Consider the following 17802-nt stretch of genomic DNA (forward strand, 5'->3'; position numbering starts at 1 on the left):
AGTTTTCTGTCTTCCGCTGATTTTAAAGTAGTGCTAGAGACACCCCAGTGTTCACAGCAGCACTGTTTACACTAGCCAAGACATGGAAGCAGCCTGAGTATTCATCAACGGATGAATGGATAAAGGAGGTGTGGTTTATATATACAGTGGAATATTACTCAGCCATGAGAAAGAACAAAATTTTGCCATTTGCAGCAACATGGATGGACTTGGAGAGCATTATGCTAAGTCAGACAGAGAAAGACAAATACTGTTTGATATCACTTATATGTGGAATCTAAAAAAAATACAACAAACTAGTGAGTATAATAAAAAAAGCAGCAGACTGACAGATACAGAGAACAAACTAGTGGTTACCAGAGGGGAGAGGGAAGGGGGAGGGGCAGGATAGGGGTAGGGGATTAAGAAATATAAACTATTATGTATCAAATAAGCTACAAGGATATATTGTACAACATGGGGAGTATAGCCAATATTTTATAATTGTAAATGGAATATAACCTTTAAAAGTTGTGAATCACTCTTATCGTACACCTGTAACTTATATAATATTGTACAGCAACTATACCTAGATAAAAAAAAAAAAAAAAGAGTGCTAGACAACAGAAATATACTAAAACACTCAAGTAGTTGTCCTAGCTGATGCTATTGCGTAGCCAGGAGGGCATCTCTGCTGAAACAGAATAATAGAGAAAAAGCGTTTGGCCTTGGTGCACGAGGGGCTGACTTTGCTGTTGGAAACGGAGTCAAAAGAGTGGGTTGTAGGTCAGTGGAACCTGCAGAGGGCGGCCTGCCTGGGACGGAGGACCGCAGACTAACCTCGTCCGTCCCTCTGTCCGTCCCTCTGTCCCCCCCTCCCTCTTGCAGGTCATATACATGGCCCGGAACCCCAAGGACCTGGTGGTGTCCTATTACCAGTTCCACCGCTCCCTGCGGACCATGAGCTACCGGGGCACGTTCCAGGAGTTCTGCCGGAGGTTCATGAACGACAAGTGTAAGTGCCTGTGTGATGTTACTGCTCGCTGAGCACCCGTGAGTCCTTCGCGGGGCCCCCAGTTCTACAGTAACCGCGGGGTTGGCCTGCTTTCCCGCTGGCGGGCAGAGGAGCTGGGGCTGAGGGCTGTCAGGAAGCTTGTCCAAGGTCGAGCTAGTGCCAGACAGAGCGGGTGTCCCACGCTGAAGCCCTTGTCTCTCGCCACATCCTTGGGGTTCTGAGAAGTTCCCCAATTAAAAGCATCCCTCTTCCTGCCTGGATTCCGAGCAGTGAAAACGGTGGCCCAGATACCGCTGTTATCGGTGCCTGAGGCCAGAGTGGAGGCTGTGGCTTCATGGGACAGCCCTGTGGGCCTTTAGCTGGACTTGAGGGTCAGGCTTGGCCCCCAGCCCCAGGCCCGTGTGACAGGCGGGGTGCGCTTTGGGCGGGGGGGAAGGCAGTGCTCTGGGCAGGAAGCTTGTTCCCGGGGGAGAGGGGTGAGCTGGGGCCAAGCGAGCCAGGGCCCTTCCATGTCTCCCCTCCTCGGGGCGGAGTGGGCCAGGCAGTGGACCAGGGGGGAGCCGTCCCCTTGGCAGTGGGGCCGGCAGCTCATCACTGCGGTTCTGTTCCCCGCACCCCCGAGGTGGCTCCCCCCTCGCCAGCCCTGGCTTCTCTGGGCGCCCTTCTGTTTAGCGTTTGTGCCCAGGAGGGTTGTTTTTTTGTTTTTGTTTTTATATAAATTTATTTATTTTTATTTTATTATTTATTTGTTTATTTATTTTTGGCTGCATTGGGTCTTCGTTGCTGCACGCAGGCTTTCTCTAGTTGTGGTGAGCAGGGGCTACTCTGTGTTGTGGTGCACGGGCTTCTCATTGTGGTGGCTTCTCTTGTTGCAGAGCACAGGCTCTAGGCACACAGGCTTCAGTAGTTGTGGTGCGCTGGCTCAGTAGTTGTGGCTCGCGGGCTCTAGAGTGCAGACTCAGTAGTTGTTGCTCCGCGGCATGGGGGATCTTCCCGGACCAGGGCTCGAACCCGTGACCCCTGCATTGGCAGGCGGATTCTTAACCACTGCACCACCAGGGAAGTCCCCAGGAGGGTTTTGAAATGGGTCTTACGTACCTGTTAATTAAACCTGCCCCCAGACTCCTCTGCACTCGAGTCTAAAAATACACTTCCTGTTTTATTTCCCAGCTCAAGTAGCCCTCAGCCTTGCTGTCCATCTGTTGTCCAACCCAGTCAGGGGTTCTTCAGCGAGGTCATGGAACAGGAGTGGAGTAAGGTGCATAATGGCGGTCCAGGAGTACAGCGCCCCAAATTTAAATGGGCGACTGGAGCTGCCTCCTGAGCCTGGCTGAAGACCAGGTCCTCCTTAGTGCGCCGCCCGCACTGCCTAAAGGCCCTCTCTTCCCTGCCCTTGAGTCTTTGCTTCAGCTGGGACTGGGAGGAGGGGCCCGGGTGGGAGGGGACAGGCGTAGGTGGCCCCAGCAGCTGTACCCTGAGGCCCCTGGAACCTGCTAAAGGCCTCTGTCCAGCCTCCTTTCCCCCCAGCCCACCCACCACCTGGCTCAGGCCCCTCATGGTCTGCCAGGCATTTGGAGCAAGCCACTCCTGTGGTTCCCAAAGCCGTATTTCTAAGTCCCACTTTGCACCCCTGCCTTTATAGAAGCATGTCCCCTGCATGGGGACAACACTGTCGTAGATAGCGGTGTCCACCAAGCTCAGACTGCCCTGCGGTGCAGGGCTGAAAGCCTCCTGCTCGGGCCAGAGCCGTTAAAAGTTACCTAGTACAGGCCTCTCCGCGCTGTGAAGGTCACAGCACTGCCTGGCACTGAAGTTCAAGGCTGCACGCACTGGCTGTGGTCCCGCCAAAGCCTCTGCACCCATGTGCCTAGCCTCCCCAATCCTGTTTATTCTCTGCGCTCCCGCCCAATTCCGGCTCTCGAGGAGGCTTGCCTTCTCTGTCCGAGGTTCTGAAGAACTTGAAGAATGAAGCGCAGAAGGGGCAGTGAAATGATGCTGTTCGCTAACAGAGCGAGGACACGCTGCCCGAGCCCCGTGTTGGGGGTCGTGACCTGCACGCTGCAGGGCTGGGGGGCCCTGGAGCCATGTGCCTGGGGGACAGGAGCAGGGCGGAGGAGTCCGTGTGTGACCTCTGTCCTGTCACCCCTGTCCCCGTGCGAGTGACCCTGTCCTCATGTCCTCGCTGTCCCCGAGTCACCCCCTGTCCAGCCTCCCCCGTCCCCGTCCCCAGCAGTCCTGGCCATCTGTCTGCGAGTGTTCTCTGGGAAGGAGCGGGGTTTCTTACCTCCGTGTCCATGCCCAGTGGACTGCTCGGCCCCAGGGCGCGGCTCGCCTGGTCTGCATGCCAGCTGTGGGCCCAGACTTGGGAGACTCTGCTCGGGGCCCCGAGGTCATCAGCCTGTCCGTGAGCTGCGCAGGCCCCCTCCTTCTCTGGACTCGCCCTTGTCCTGTAAAGCGGGAAGGCCGGCCTGTTACGTCCCGCCCTGTACGTGCACGGAGCGGGAATGTGCCAGGCCTGGAGTCCGGGGCCCCGCAGCTAGAACTTTGCCGTGGGAGCGCCGGGGCCCAGAGAGGGCCAGGATTCACCCAGCGCTGGGTCTCCAGCAAGGCCTTTGGCTGAAGCCTGCCCTGTGTTGGTTCATTTCCGCCCCCTTACCCCTCCCCTTCCAGAGCTCCCCGCCCTTTGTTCCACATGAAGTGCTGGAGGGGTGCCTAGCTGGCCCCAAGAGGGGCTTCTGCTCTGCTCTGGTCCCCAGGGCCCACCCCTCAGCGACTCCTGACCCACGCCTCCATCCCTCAGGACCTCTCGTCGGGCTGCGGGGCCCAGGCTGCTGCTGTGCTGCCACCTGCTGGCGGGATGGCAGGCTGATGTTGTCGGGTCGCGCTGGTCACCCGTGTTTTCCCAGCCTTGGTCACGCGTGTAAGTGTAAGAGGCTGTCAGCACCCTTGGAGCAGCCCTGCCACTCTGGGGACTCCACGCTACAAGTAGGCCCCTCGCCGGCGCCTTGCCCGTCCCACCCCGTAGAGGAGGACGCACAGGCGCTGCCCCTCCGGCCCTCCTGTACGCGGGGCTCTCAGCACTGCGGCAGCCCTGGGGGGCGGCAGAGAGGCTCAGGGCCCGCCGGCTCTCACGGCCAGCGAGGAGATGAGGGGCCGGCCGCCTCTGTCCCGAGCCCTTGTCCTTCACCCTCCGCCCTCTGTCTGACCCTGCCACCTGCTTCTGACCCGCTCCGCGGGCCCCCGCGGCCACTTCTTACGTCTTTAAGGCCCATTTGCAGGCCTTGCCTCTGTGCGCCGCTTCCCCTGCTGCCTCTTCCCCTCGGCTGCCTGCCCAGCCCTCACTGATCCTTCGAGGCCCGCCCATGTCCGCGGGGCCTCCCTCCCAGTGCCGGTCACTCCATGTCGCCGTGCCAGTCTCCTTGGGGCTTTGCCGCCAGGCTGGGAGCTCCACTGCAGGGCCCAGTGTTTGCAAGCTGAACGGGCGCTCGGGTGATTGAGGACACAGGCAGCAGGGCCACCACCCCTGACTGGCCCCTGTTATCCAGCCAGACCTGCTTCCCGATGCCCAGCAGGCCCAGGGGCCCCCATGTTCTTCGGCCGAGACCTTCCTCTGATTAGTGTGGAAGCCCCCTCGGGAGATGTCCTCATAGCGATGGGCACATCAGCGTGAATCGGCAGTGAGAATCAATGGTTTTTATGAAAAACGTTGCAAAGCAGCCTGGCCACACTGATCTGTGTCTCTGCCTGTGTGACCTCAACCCCACACCAAGGCCCTAAGGAGCGCGGGAAATGAGAGGGCTGGGGTGTGGGTGTGACCTGTCGTCCCGTCCTGCCCAACCTCGTGTGCCAGGACAGGGCCCGCTGCCCCTCTTCATCCCCGCGCCTTCCTGGTTCTGCCTGGTTCCAGGATTCTGTCTGTGATGCGCTTGCCTCGCAGGCCCCATTCGCAGCTCTGTCTAGAGCCTCCGCACCCCATCCTAGCCCCGACAGCAAAACTCACTGGTCCTGTGTCTCACTTTCTCTGGGCGTCATTCTCTTCCCGGTCATTCCTTGTTAGAGAAACTCACGGGTGCCGGATACCGTCCGTACCCCCGGAGAACAGAGGCTTCCACGTAAGGGTCGGGGCTTCTAGGCAGCCGGGAGGCAGGGGCCGAGGCCTTGGGCAGGAGGCCAGGGGACGTGGCTCATCTGGGGGGCTGCCAGTGGAGCCCAGGGCTTCCTGAAGCACAGCTACTGGGCAGAGGAGGGGAGCCTTCTGGCAGGGAAGGCAGGGAGCAAGGCCGCCTCACACATGCCCACTCCCTCCCTGTGACTGGTCACCTGTCCCCTTGTTTCCACAGTGGGCTACGGCTCCTGGTTTGAGCACGTGCAGGAGTTCTGGGAGCACCGTATGGACTCGAACGTGCTTTTCCTCAAGTACGAAGACATGCACCGGGTGAGTGCCGTAGGGGTGAGCGCCACGGGGGTGAGTGCCACGGGGTGAGCACCACGGGGGTGAGTGCCGTAGGGGTGAGCGCCACGGGGGTGAGCGCCACGGGGGTGAGCGCCACGGGGTGAGCACCACGGGGGTGAGTGCCGTAGGGGTGAGCGCCACGGGGGTGAGTGCCACAGGGGTGAGTGCCGTATGGGTGGCACCACGGGGGTGAGCGCCACAGGAGGCAGCTGCCGGCCATGCCCTCAGTTTCACAGCTGCCGCCCCCAGTGCGGGCGGGCAGGCAGGGCCTGCAGCGCCAAGACCCCGGGCATCAGGTGTGACAGTCAGACTCAGGAGTTCCGGGTGGGCCCAGGTCCCCCTGACCAGTGAGTGTTTCGCCTCCAGCCGGTGCTGGCCCCCCGGGCCTCTGCCCTGCCCTGGTCCCCGGCCAAGCACAGCTTCTGGGTTGGTGGCATGCGGTGCTTTCGAGAGGCCCGTTTATTGTTTTTCTGCTTCAGCAGCAGTGGAGCGATAGCCGGACTCACCCTGCTGCCACCCAGCACCCTCTCCGTAGGTGACCAGCTTGGGGCAAAGGGCTGAGATGGCAGAGTCCGAATTTCTCGTCCCAGCCTGTTTGCCTTAGGGTGGCAATTCTCAAAGTGCTGACAACCCCGGCGGGTGTACCTGTGAATCGATTCCTGTGACGAGTTCTTGAGTGCCTGGCAGAGGGTGATGGGCACTAGGTGGTGGTTGAGTGCATGTGCCAGGCTGGGTGGTGGTGCTGGGGCAGCGAGGCAGGACGTCTCCTGTGCCCTCGGGACAGCGAGGTCTGGAAGGGGGGCCGGCACGTCCCGTCCCGTCCTGGTGTCAGCACCGTCGTCCTCAGCACGTTGAGAGCCTCGCTGTACGCCGAGCGTGTGCGAGGTCCCCTTGGTCCTGGAACCCCGCTGCCCCCTGCCGGGTCTGAACCCTGCCGCTGCCCGAGCAGAAGTGCCGACGCCTCTCCTTTCTCAGGGCGACGGTGCGAACCTGCCCCAGACCGGCCCTCCTCCCCACAACGTCCTTCCCTTTCCTCGGTTCCTGTTTGCCGAGGGACCTCAGACTTGTCTCCGCTCCTGAGCCCCTCCAGGCAGGCTCACCTCGTCCCCAGGCTGCTCTGTCAAGGTCACCATGACCCCCGTGTGTCTGGGTCCCTCGGTCCCGCCCTCCTAGCAGCAGGCGACAGGCAGTCGGTCACACTTGGTCCTGCGTCCCGCATCCCCGGATGCTCGCCTTGACTCCTCCGTGGCAGCAGCCCTGCCTTTGCCCCCAGACCTCGGCTCCGGTCTCCTCCATCCACACTCCCTCCCCTGGTGGCCTCAGCCGGGCCTCGGGCCCCCAGGCCCGATTCGGACCCTCTCCAGGCTCATCTCCGTCCACCCACTGCACCTTTCTGCCTGGGTGTGTGGTGCAGATCGCAGACGTAACGTCTCCAAACCAAACTCCGGAGGGGTCCCCTCGGGTCCTCCGCGCTTTCACCCGTCTGCATCCAGGGCAGCGGCTCCGTCCTCCGCTGCTCACGCAGAAGTCTGGACTCATCCTTGACTTCGCCCTCTCTCGCACCTGGCCTTCATTTTCCAAATCCCGTTGGCTCTACTTTCAAAACGTATCTCTTGTGTGACTGTTTCTCCCCAGTTCTGCCCCCGTCTCCCTGGCCCAGGTCCGTGTCACTGTGGCCTGGGTTTTCGCAGCCTCCCTGCCTCTTCCTCCCGCCCCACCCGCCCCAAACACGAACAGTAAAATGCACTGGATGATGATAAATGCTGAAAAATAAAGCAGAAAAGGAAAGTGCTGGGGAGGGGGGTGGCAGGTTTAAGTGCAGGTCAGGGAAAGCGTCACTGATGGGGACAAAGACCTGAAAGAAGTGAGGGAGTGACCCATGTGGACACCTGGAGAAGAACATTCCAGACGGGACACAGCAAACTAAAGTCCCAGAAAGAACCCGCCTAACAGGCTGAAGGAACAGCATGGAAGCCAGCGTGGACCCGGCTGTCAGGCCTCTGCAGGTCGGGGTGCGGGTCCGGGTGTCTGCCCAGAGGGACGTGGGCCGGAGTGAGCAGGTGGGCGGGGCCCCTCCGGAGGCTGTTGGGCTGCGCCCGTAATGCTCCGCTCTCAGGAATGGTGCGGCAGTGGGGCCCAGAGATGGCTTTATGTCAGCGAGTCAAGTAGAACTGAATCTTGCTTCACACCAAGCCAGCTCCCCCTGCCTGGTGGGGTGGGCCGGCCGTGAGGCCTGCCTGGGGTCCCTAGGGTCTCCCTGTTCTCCCAAGCGCCAGTCTAGATTCCAGCGGATGGCGTGGCGGGACGGGGAGAGAGTGAGCTGGTCTTGCTCCTGGTGCAGTTCAAAGGGCTTTTCCTTCTTGCTGCTGTTTGAGATGACTGCAGCTATATCAGGACCTCACGTCTGCTTCCATGGGACCTGGGTTTGAATTCCAGATCTGCCACTTGAGAACGGAGTGCCCTTGGGCAGTTTCTAAACCTGGATTTTATTTCCAGACGAGGCCAATTTCAGGCTTGTCTTGAGGACTAAGTAAGGCTGTGCATGCAGTACCCGAAGTCGTGTTCTGTAAAGGCGCCACCTCCGACGGGCTCCCGCGCTCTGCTCTTGTCTTCCAGGACCTGGTGGCGATGGTGGAGCAGCTGGCCCGGTTCCTGGGGGTGCCGTGTGACAAGGCGCAGCTGGAGTCCCTGACCGAGCACTGCCGCCAGCTGGTGGACCAGTGCTGCGACGCCGAGGCCCTGCCTGTGGGCCGGGGTACGCGCCCCGCCTGCCCCCCCCTCCTTCCCTCTGCCTGGGGCCCCGGCGGCCTCGTCCCCCTTCCTGCCGCTGTCCTCGCGCGTTCTGGACCACAGTCCCCCCACGTCAGGGTTCCGCTGCCCTGAGCCTCGTTCCCCCAGAGCCCCGTGTGCTTCGAGGGGCAGGAAGGTAACCCGAGAAGTGTCGCTGAGGCTCCCGGGAGCCCCCCGCTGGAGCTGGCCTCGTCACCCCGCGCTCGGTGTCGGAGTTCGCGGGCGTGGCTGCCGGCTCTCTCAGGCTCTGTGGGCAAGAGGCGTTTCAGGCGGGCGCCTTCCCAGATGCCCCACGGGGCAGACCCTGGGGATGGGTTGGGGGCTGTGGTGTTTAGAAGCGCAGTGCGTGCACGTGGCCTCCTTGAGCTCCAGCTGGCCCGCGGGAGTCGAGGGAAGAGGGTGGGGAGAGTCCGTGTGCGAAAGGGCCGTTTCCCTCCATCCCCCAGGGGAGCTAGCAGCGCGGGGAGGAGCAGCCCCGTCGGGGGAAGGGGTGTGTGTGTGTGTGTGTGTGTGTGTGTGTGGTGTGTGTGTGTGGGGTGTGTGTATGTGGGGTGTGTGTGGTGTGTATGTGGGGTGTGTGTGTGTGTGTGTCTGGTGTGTATGTGGTGTGTGTGTGTGTGTGTCTGGTGTATGTGGGGTGTGTGTGTGGTGTGTGTGGTGTCTGTGGTGTGTATGTGGGGTGTGTGTGTGGTGTGTGTGTGTCTGTGGTGTGTGTGTGGTGTGTATGTGGGGGGTGTGTGTGGTGTGTGTGTGTCTGTGGTGTGTATGTGGTGTGTGTGTGTGTGCCTGTGGTGTGTATGTGGGTTGTGTGTGTGGTGTGTGTGTGTGTGTGTGTGTCTGTGGTGTGTGTGGTGTGTGTGTGTCTGTGGTGTGTATGTGGGGTGTGTGTGTGGTGTGTGTGTGTCTGTGGTGTGTGGTGTGTGTGTGTGTGTGTGGTGTGCCTGTGGGGTGTGTGTGTGTGTGTGGTGTGTGTGTGTCTGATGTGTATGTGAGGTGTGTGTGGTATGTGTGTGTCTGTGGTGTGTGTGTGGTGTGTGTGTGCCTGTGGTGTGTATGTGGGGGGGGTGTGTGGTGTGTGTGTGTGTCTGTGGTGTGTGTGGTGTGTGTGTGTCTGTGGTGTGTATGTGGGGGGGTGTGTGTGTGTGTGGTGTGTGTGTGTGTGGTGTGTATGTGTGTGTGTGTATGTGGCGTGTGTGTCTGGTGTGGTGTGTATGTGGTGTGTATGTGGGGGGTGTGTGTGTGTGTGGTGTCTGTGGTGTGTATGTGGGGGGGTGTGTGTGTGTGTGTCTGTGGTGTGTGTGGTGTGTGTGTGTGTATGTGGGGTGTGTGTGTGTGTGTGTGTGTGCGAGAGAGAGCGTGAGCGAGCAGGAAACGCGGGCCTCAGCCGTCACACAGGCTGGCACTCCCTCCCGGTGCGAGAGCTGTGTCTTGCGCGTGAAGCAGTTCGAGGTGAGGCGGGAGTTCCGGGCGGGAATCCTCCGCAGACCCACCCGGGTTGCTCTCCGTGCCCTCAGGGCTTGTGGTGTGCGAGGCTGCTTGGCTGTGGAGCGCTCGGGCACTAGAATCCCCGGCGCCGCTGGGAGCTGCCCGAGGCCTGTGAGCCAGCGCTTCAGCAGGAGTCGCGCCTGACTCGGTGCTGTGGACCCGAGGCTGGTTCCCAGCTCCCTCGGGTGGTGAGAATGTCCGAGAGGAGGGCCCGGAAGCGACGCCGGACTCTGCAGGCAGCTGCCTGGAGGGGAGAGAAGAGCCCGGCTGCGGCCTGGCCTGGCCAAGCTCGGGCCACGCCTTTGAGCTTCTCCGGCCTTTGGTCCTTCCTCTAAGGAGGGCCGGTCATGGCTGCCAACCCGCTTGGCTCGCAGGGCTGTTCTGAAGGTCAGGGGGCGAGCGCCTTCCTGTAAAGGCAGGTGGGCCGCTCTCCAAGAAGACACTAACAAGCCGCGTCACCCTGCCGTTTCGTTCCTGGCTGCATCTTCACAAATGTTTATTATTTAAAATTTATTTGCTCTTTTTTATTTTGCTTTCGCTGTGTTTTGTCATCCTTGGGTGTGACCTTCTCCAGAATCCCCCCTTCGGTTCATTTGTGTGGTTAAGAAGTGTCGAGAACATACTGCGTGCCCATATGCTTCTTCCGACGTGTTTGCTTTATCATCGTTTACCTTGGTTTTGCTTTATTTCAGTTCTTTGATTTTGTTTTCTTTTAGCATATTGCCTCTTTGCTCAGAAGACCTCCTTGCGTTGGTGAGAATGCAGGGGCTTGAGTAGCCAGCTGCATTGCTTAGATTTGATTCCTATCACAGCATAAATTGCACTGTCTTGATTCCAAATCCTAAACCAGGTGGGTGACTCCTTTCATGAGCTCTCAGCTGCCTCAGCTGAGAAAAATAGTCATGGAAAAATATATTTATGGTGTGATTGGTCTAGAAGCTTTTAGTTTTGTCCCTTAGGTATCATTAGAGGGTACCAAGAGCAGTGTCTCTTGTTTTTTCCTCTCCAACACTGACATATAATTTTTCATCACCGAAGAGAAAATCCTTGTCACTTTGGATCTATTAGCTCAGCATTTGCAAGGTTGCAGTTTCATATGTGAGGTCCTGCCAGGACAAGGACGACTGTTAATAACAGAGCTAACGAAGGATGTTTGCTGGAGACGGTCAGAGCTCTGATCTCAGAGATGCTGACGGTGAATAGAATTCTAAACGGGCATTGCAGTCCCCCGAGGCGGTTATATAAATGCACAGCCCCTGCTCTCCGGGTGACGCGTTCACAGCTCCTGTAAGTGGGAGGGCGGGACCCCCACTCATGACATCTTCACAGTCGCCATTCATATGTGACCAGAACAACTGGAGATTTTGTAGTTAAGGAAAGTGGGTTCAGCAGTTTTCGTCATTTTGAGCTCTCTCTTCCCTTCATAAAGGGATGGGTAGGCCCGTGTCTGCACATCAGTCTGCACTCTCCAGGCTCCCTCACATCTGCCAGGAGGAGGTCGCATTTTCTGACCAAGCCTCGCTGAGCTGTGGCTGTGATGGAGTGGCTGGGGGGCCCGGGACTCGTTCTGATGTTGAGTTGGGAGCTCTGACCGTTTTTCTCCCTTTAAATTCCTCCCTGACGATGCACGAGCAGGCTTCTCGAAATCTTCACCCTTGACCTGGTCAGGTGGCTTCCTGCTCACCATAAAACGTTCTACCTTTTTGGATGATTTTTTTTTTTCCTTTTAAAATTCTCCAGAAGCAAATCCTGCCTTGGTGGAGCTGTTGAGCCGTGAGTGAGTAGTGGTGTCACGAGGACCCAGATGCACATGGTGCCCAGAGCCGCAGATCTGTTCCACAGACACTGTCTGTCCTCTGCGGTGTTGTGACTCACCCGCTTTGTGCCTGGTGCTGGGGATTCGGTGGTGGATGGGCAAGGCCCGCAGCTCTGCACATTTGTGGTGCTGGGCGGAAAGCACATCGGGATGACCAGACTCAGGGAAGAGGGTTCAGCTGGTCTGTAGTTCACGTGGCCCAACCTGCCGCAGTAGGCCAGGTTCAGAGGGGTCCAGGAATAGATCTGGAACCTTCCAGATCCATTTCCTGTGGTTTGGTAGCTGGCCTGACAGCAGGTGGGTTCAGCACATTCTGCTGTTGTTTGTGTTTTAGGAAGAGTCGGGCTGTGGAAGGACATCTTCACTGTCTCCATGAACGAGAAGTTTGATTTGGTGTATAAACAGAAGATGGGAAAGTGTGACCTCATGTTCGACTTTTACTTATAATAACAGCAACAGCAAACTTGCATGCTCACAGTACCCAGACACTAATAGCTCAAAGTCCCGTTTGCACTCATTTGTTACTTGCTGGACAAGCTCTGGAAGCGGTGTCAGACACGGCGCAGAAATGGAGGAAGTGGGGTTATTTCCTATCCAGAGCAGCTGTCTCGCCTTGGAATTTGAAGTCTACATGTCTGATTACAAAGATTGCGGTTCTGATGACCTGGACCATACGTATCCTGTCTGTAACATATGCAGCTAGAATGTCTACCTTTTACAACCCACATTATTTATTGTATTTTATAGAGCTTTTCACTGGAAATCTAAATAAATGTCAGTAAACCAAATAAAAGTTCATTTCCGAGGGACTCAGGAGTGAGCCACACCCACATGGTAGGAAGATCTCAGGGTTGACTCTTTGTTTTTGTAGTTTTCTTCCGGAAGGCACAGCCATTTGGTTCTTGTCTGGTTGTGAGACTCTGGTGAGGACCAAGGGTGAGTCGGGTGTCGGGGGGACCTTGTTTCTTCTGGTGGCGTTCAGTTCTCAGTAGTCGCCCCGGGATACAGCAGGAACTGTTCACTGGGGCGTTTTCAGAGAGGATGCCCTCCTGCCAGCGACCCCCGGCCAGTGGCTCCGAGGCTGATGCGGAGGACCCGGCGGGACGGGCGCGCGACGCGGTGACCGGAGAGCCCGCCACAGAGACACTGAGTCCACTCGGAACCTGGCTTTTCGTTCCGCAGTCTTACTTTCATTCCCCAAAGCAGAAACCTGCTTATGTTGGCAAACAGATGATTGATGGTAAATTCTAGAACTCCTGGGTCTTTACATACCGTTCATTGTTCCATCTGGGTCTGCAACTCTGCGCCCCAGAGACCCGATGTGCGAGCGTAGCGCCCTGTCTCACCCAGACGGGACTGGCGATGTCGCCTTCGGTGCTGTGTCCGAGAGAGCGGAGGTGCGGTCTTTACTGCCCCGCCACTCGCTTCGTTAACTGGCCCACGTTAGTTCGGAGGAGCGATGGAAGGGCGGCCAGGCGAGAGCAGGGCCGGTGGCCAGTTTGTATGCACGCTGCCGCCGCGGTGGGACGGGGCCGTCCCGGCTGTCTGTACGGCTGGGAAGTGCCCGGAGTGGTGGCCAGAGGGGCTCTCTTCTGCATGGTGTCTTTGGAAGGTGCGGACGTGCGCGTTGTTACTCGTTGAGGAGAGCGGCTGGAGCAGGGCAGGTGGTACTCGGCGTCTCGTGGTGGGCTTAGCTGCACCTTTTCTGTGTATCTGCGAGGGAGGCAGCTTTCTGTGAAATTTCTTTTCTATTTTTCTATTTCTAGTACTGTATGGATATTACTGAGCTCCACACGTGGTACTTCTGTGCTTGCTTGCGTCTTTAATAAAGACACGTCCCATGCCTTGTGTCCAGCTTGTGCTGACGGGTGGAGACGGGGGCCCTGCGTGGTCCCCTCAGTGCTTCAGGGCAACGAGAGTGAGCCCCGCTGACCTCCGTCCCTGGGGCTCAGAGGGTCTTGGGCCCATGTCGGGCTGGGTCACTCAAGACTCAGTGTTCCAAGGGTTGAATTTCCCTCACTATCCCTTCACCTTTGGTATCTTTTTAAAGCTGAAGTGAAAGGAAGGGTGGGGGGAAAGGAGAAAAGCATGGGAGAGGTTTTGGTGCACCTGGGGGTCCAGGGGGTCTCGGTCTCTGTCTTGGAAGGTCCCACTTTCAACAAGGTGGACGGTGGTATAGAGACCAACCCGGCTGATTGCACTTCGCCCCTGTGAATTCCAGAGTCCATCTAACCAATTCCTTGTGGAAGGAAAGTCCAGGACATTGTTTTAGTGAATAAAGCTTCGGCTTTCTGAAAAGTCATGTTTATTTTCAAATGGACTAGTTCCTTTAGGTCTCAGGTGAAATCTCGGAATTTATTTTGGTACCTGGGATGACCCTAGACCCCCAGGCCCCAGGTTAGTTAAAGGAATATCCAGTCTGCTATGTCCCAGGGGGTCTGCTCCCAAATCACTTACAAATCACCTAAAATAAAGCAGACAATAAAGGTAGAGCCGCTGGATCAAGAAGCAGGGCAGTGCCATACATTCGTGGTGCTATTTAGTGAATGTCCACTCTGGCCCCGCCTAGTTGATGTTTCACCACATCCTATGGACTCGCTGAGTACACACTTGAGCACTCGCGCTGCACGGGGCCCTGCTAGAGGCACTGGGGATGCAGTGATGCGGCAGAGGGCCCCGGCCTGCGTGGTGTTCACGCTCTCATGGGGAGATGACGTCACGAAACCTGGGGTGAGTACAGGCTCAAGCAGGCTGTAAGGGACCGGCGTGCTCCTGAAGGACCAGGGGAAGCCCGGTGCAGAGACGCTGCTTGAGCTAAGACCAGGAGGACATGAGGGACTCAGGCTTGGGGCCGCCTGGGGGAGGGGCGGGGCAGGGAGAGTGTGCTGGGCAGTGCCCGGAGACTGGGTGGTAGGGACTCAGTTTGGAGGGAGGCCAGGAGTCAGCTCACAGAAGCCCTCGCAGGTCGTGAGGGCTGGATTTTGTACAAAGAAATGAAGGCACAAGAGTGCTTAACTGAAGGACTGCTTCCTGGTTTGCATTTTCAACTCTTAGCTGGCTCTAAGTGTTCTCGGGCCATGTGTGCTGGGAACCGACTCCTACCTTGTGCACACGGAGCAAAGTCAAGGGCAAAATGATTCAAGGCAAAAGGTGCCGTGAAGCCCACGAGTAAAGCCACTTCGGAGAGTGGAGTGACCCATGGGGTAGCATCCGGGCGTGGATGGGATTTGAGGGGCCGTGAGGTGAGGAACGTCTGGACAGATGGAGAGGAGAGAGGCCTGGGCAGATGGCTGATGTTACAGACACCCCTCGGGATTCCTGCACGTCACGGGCCTCCAGTGAGTCCCTGGTGGCCTGGCCTTTTGACTTCACAAACCAAAAAGATTCTAGAAAGTATCTGGGGCACCAGCATAGGGCTTTACTCCCAAACAGCTGGATTCAGCCACAGCCCCTCACCAGCTGGGACCACCCCTGTGCCCTCCGCCTGGCCCTGACACTGCCATTTGGGACACGTCACCCTTCCCCCACTCACCCAGTTTCTTTGTCTGAAAGGCCCAGGAGGGCCTTCCTGGCACAGATTTGGTGGCCCTCCCACCTAAGCACGTAGGCCACTTAATTTCTCTGATCCGGCGTCATAATTTACGTAACGGAGGTTATCTTCATCCTGCTTACCTCATGGGATGGTCCTAGCGAGGTCTAAGTGGCTTTGAAAGCATGAATACAATTCGCAGAATTGACGGTCTGTGCCTGCACTGCTGCTGAGCACCCCCTAGTGGCCAAGTCACCGGTGACAGCCGAGCTCCTCCATCCACAGCGAGGTCCCTCACTCCGGATGTGGCCCTCAGCCCTGTGGATACAGGCGAGGCGCACAGTCCGTACCGGGAGGCCCCACGTGAGGGACAGTTTTACCACCTTTCTGAGCAGAGTGGCTGCAGTTGGTAGCGGGTGGAGGGAGTCCGTGGGTGTCCCCGAGGACTCTGGGCCGCGGAAGCCGTCCTCCCTCCGCCCTACCCGTGCAGCAGCATGTTCCACCCTTCACTGTAGAATGAGTGTTTTCAGACTGGGACGGTACGTTGGCCAGATGGTCCAGCATCGCCCAGCTGAGGGATGCCCTCTGACATCCCTGGACATCCCTCCCCGACAAGCTCACCACCTCCTGGGACAGCCATTCCACTGCTGGCAGTCCTCTCCGGCCACTTGTGCAGAGCCCCACCCCAGCCCGGGACGGCCCCCGTCTCTGGCCTCCCTCGCCTGAGATGCCCAGCCCTGCCTTCACCTGGTGAATGTCTCCCCTCCGCGCCCAGGCGTCCCCTGCCTTTCTCTCATCCCGCCCGCCTCACTGCTCTGCACTTGTCTCCCCATGTGGACAGAGACACCCTGAAAGCAGGACCGTGCTGTGTCAGGCTTTTCCTACGTCGGAATTTGGCATATGGTTAGCGCCTAATGAGTGAGTGGAATCTTTCATTCTTGGAGTGGGTTTTGTTTTTTCTGAAAACCATCTGCCCTGTCCCTTTTATGCACTGTTCTTGGTCCTGCCCTTGGGGGCCGTAACCTCCCAGGCAAGAACTAGGCTGGTGCCCTGCCTCCTCACCAATGGGGAACAAAAGGAGTGGTACGGAGAGCCAGCACTCCGGGGGTGCCGAGCAAGGAGAGGTGACTGTAGGGACAGCAGGGAGACTGCTGGATGTAAGAAATAGGGTGAGAGCTGAGTCTGCAGCAGGTGGGACGTGGGCAGGGCAGGGGCCAGAGACAGGCATGCCCGGTGGGGAGAAATAGGATGCACTAAAATGAGTCAGGCAACCGGTTCTAACCCAGCTCTGCCACTATTGGTGGGACCAAGGGGGAGGTCCCTTTTCATCTCATAATGAGGAGGTCTCGTATCAGGTGTCTTGAAAACCCATGCAGCTCAAACATGCTGCGACTCTTCAGTGGTCAAACTGTCTATCGGTTCAACCCGAGAGGAGCTGATCAATGGGGGAGACCGTGAGTTTTTAGCCAGTGATGGACTTTGCCAGCGAGGGCAAAGAGAATTTGTTACAGAAGCACCTGCCACACAGCTTGGGCCCACAGCAGCCATCGCCAAGGCGTGCTGAGCCTTTGCCAAATCTACACATCAAATGACAATCTGATTCTCACACTTGGATCCCTGTAAGCTAGTTGGCACCCGATGTCTGAGCTGCAGTCCTTAAATCTGTCCCCTCACCGCTGACGGAAGGAATCTGTGCTCTATTAAAAGCATTCTTTAAACACCAGAGAATGCTAAGTGCGTTTAAAATATAAAAAAATCAACCAGAAAATGCATTTCCCCCTCTTTAAAGTTGTCGTCTTTACATGTATCCGTGGTGTTGGACACCAGCTGGGAACAGAAGCCTTAAAATACCACGAGCAAGGCCATCTCTGCAGAAGGAAAGACTCCCAAGGCCAACAAGACTCTCTCTTCTCCAATCTTTTGCATCCTCGAAAAAGTTAAGTGAATTGGTTAAAATCTCCCCCACCTATTTTTGCTGTCTCTCATTTCCCCCCTTTACAATCCATAGTACATGTGATTTCCAGAAAGTCTTTTTTACTCAAATACAGCTGGTAGCTTGGAGCCCATCTCACTCTGCTCAAAAACCACTGGCTGTCTGGGCCTCTGTGCCGCCCTCAGGCTCTTCCCTCTGCCTGGATTGCCATCCCCAGCTCAGCCCAGATTACGCTGATTTAAGGTTGAAGCTCAGCACGGGCAAGGTCTGCTCCAAGAAACCCCTGAAGTCTCCTTCCCACGCCCACTCCTGTGCCTCTCATAACAGACCCCGGCCCTGCGACCATCTGCTTCTTGAGGCTACGGCCATGTCTCTTTCACTTTCCTTGGTGCCGAGAAGTTAGCTCAGAAGAGACCGTCAGTGACGTGTGGGTGGTCTGAACGGTCCCACCATCCATTGAATTCAGCCTTCCCTGGTCATCTCAACACAGTCTCAGACTCTGCAAGCACATCGTCTGTGACTCACCACGTGCGCCCTCTCTGGTCCGGCCCCACAGCTCACTCCTACACGCCTTACGCGCTCTTCCCCAACTCGGCTGGACCATCTTGCCCTCTTGGAAAGCCTTCCTTGCTATTTCCAAGTGTTGGCGATTCAGGTCCACCACCTTGCTGCAAGCTGGGCTCAAAACAGTCTCCGGGAGGCCATCGTGAATTAACTTAGCTCACTGACGCTGCCGTCCTGTAGGTACCCAGGTTTCCATTTTTACCAAAGACATCAGGAGGGTTGCCAATTATGGCAGACA

The 17802-nt window shown here is 57.5% G+C and overlaps 1 protein-coding gene across 1 annotated transcript in view; it reads left to right on the top strand.

The window, feature by feature from the left end:
• Positions 1–13382, top strand: part of SULT4A1 (sulfotransferase family 4A member 1) — a 33584-nt gene extending 20202 nt beyond the window's left edge. Inside the window, exons 4-7 of the mRNA XM_007189167.3 lie at positions 868–994; positions 5335–5429; positions 8064–8202; positions 11873–13382. Of these exons, the coding sequence (XP_007189229.1) occupies positions 868–994; positions 5335–5429; positions 8064–8202; positions 11873–11985 (474 nt within the window). The 3' untranslated portion in view covers positions 11986–13382. The remainder of the gene's footprint in view (positions 1–867; positions 995–5334; positions 5430–8063; positions 8203–11872) is intronic.
• Positions 13383–17802: the final 4420 nt, after the last annotated feature.

Source organism: Balaenoptera acutorostrata, chromosome 11 (genome assembly GCF_949987535.1).
Source record: "Balaenoptera acutorostrata chromosome 11, mBalAcu1.1, whole genome shotgun sequence".
NCBI lineage: Eukaryota > Metazoa > Chordata > Mammalia > Artiodactyla > Balaenopteridae > Balaenoptera > Balaenoptera acutorostrata.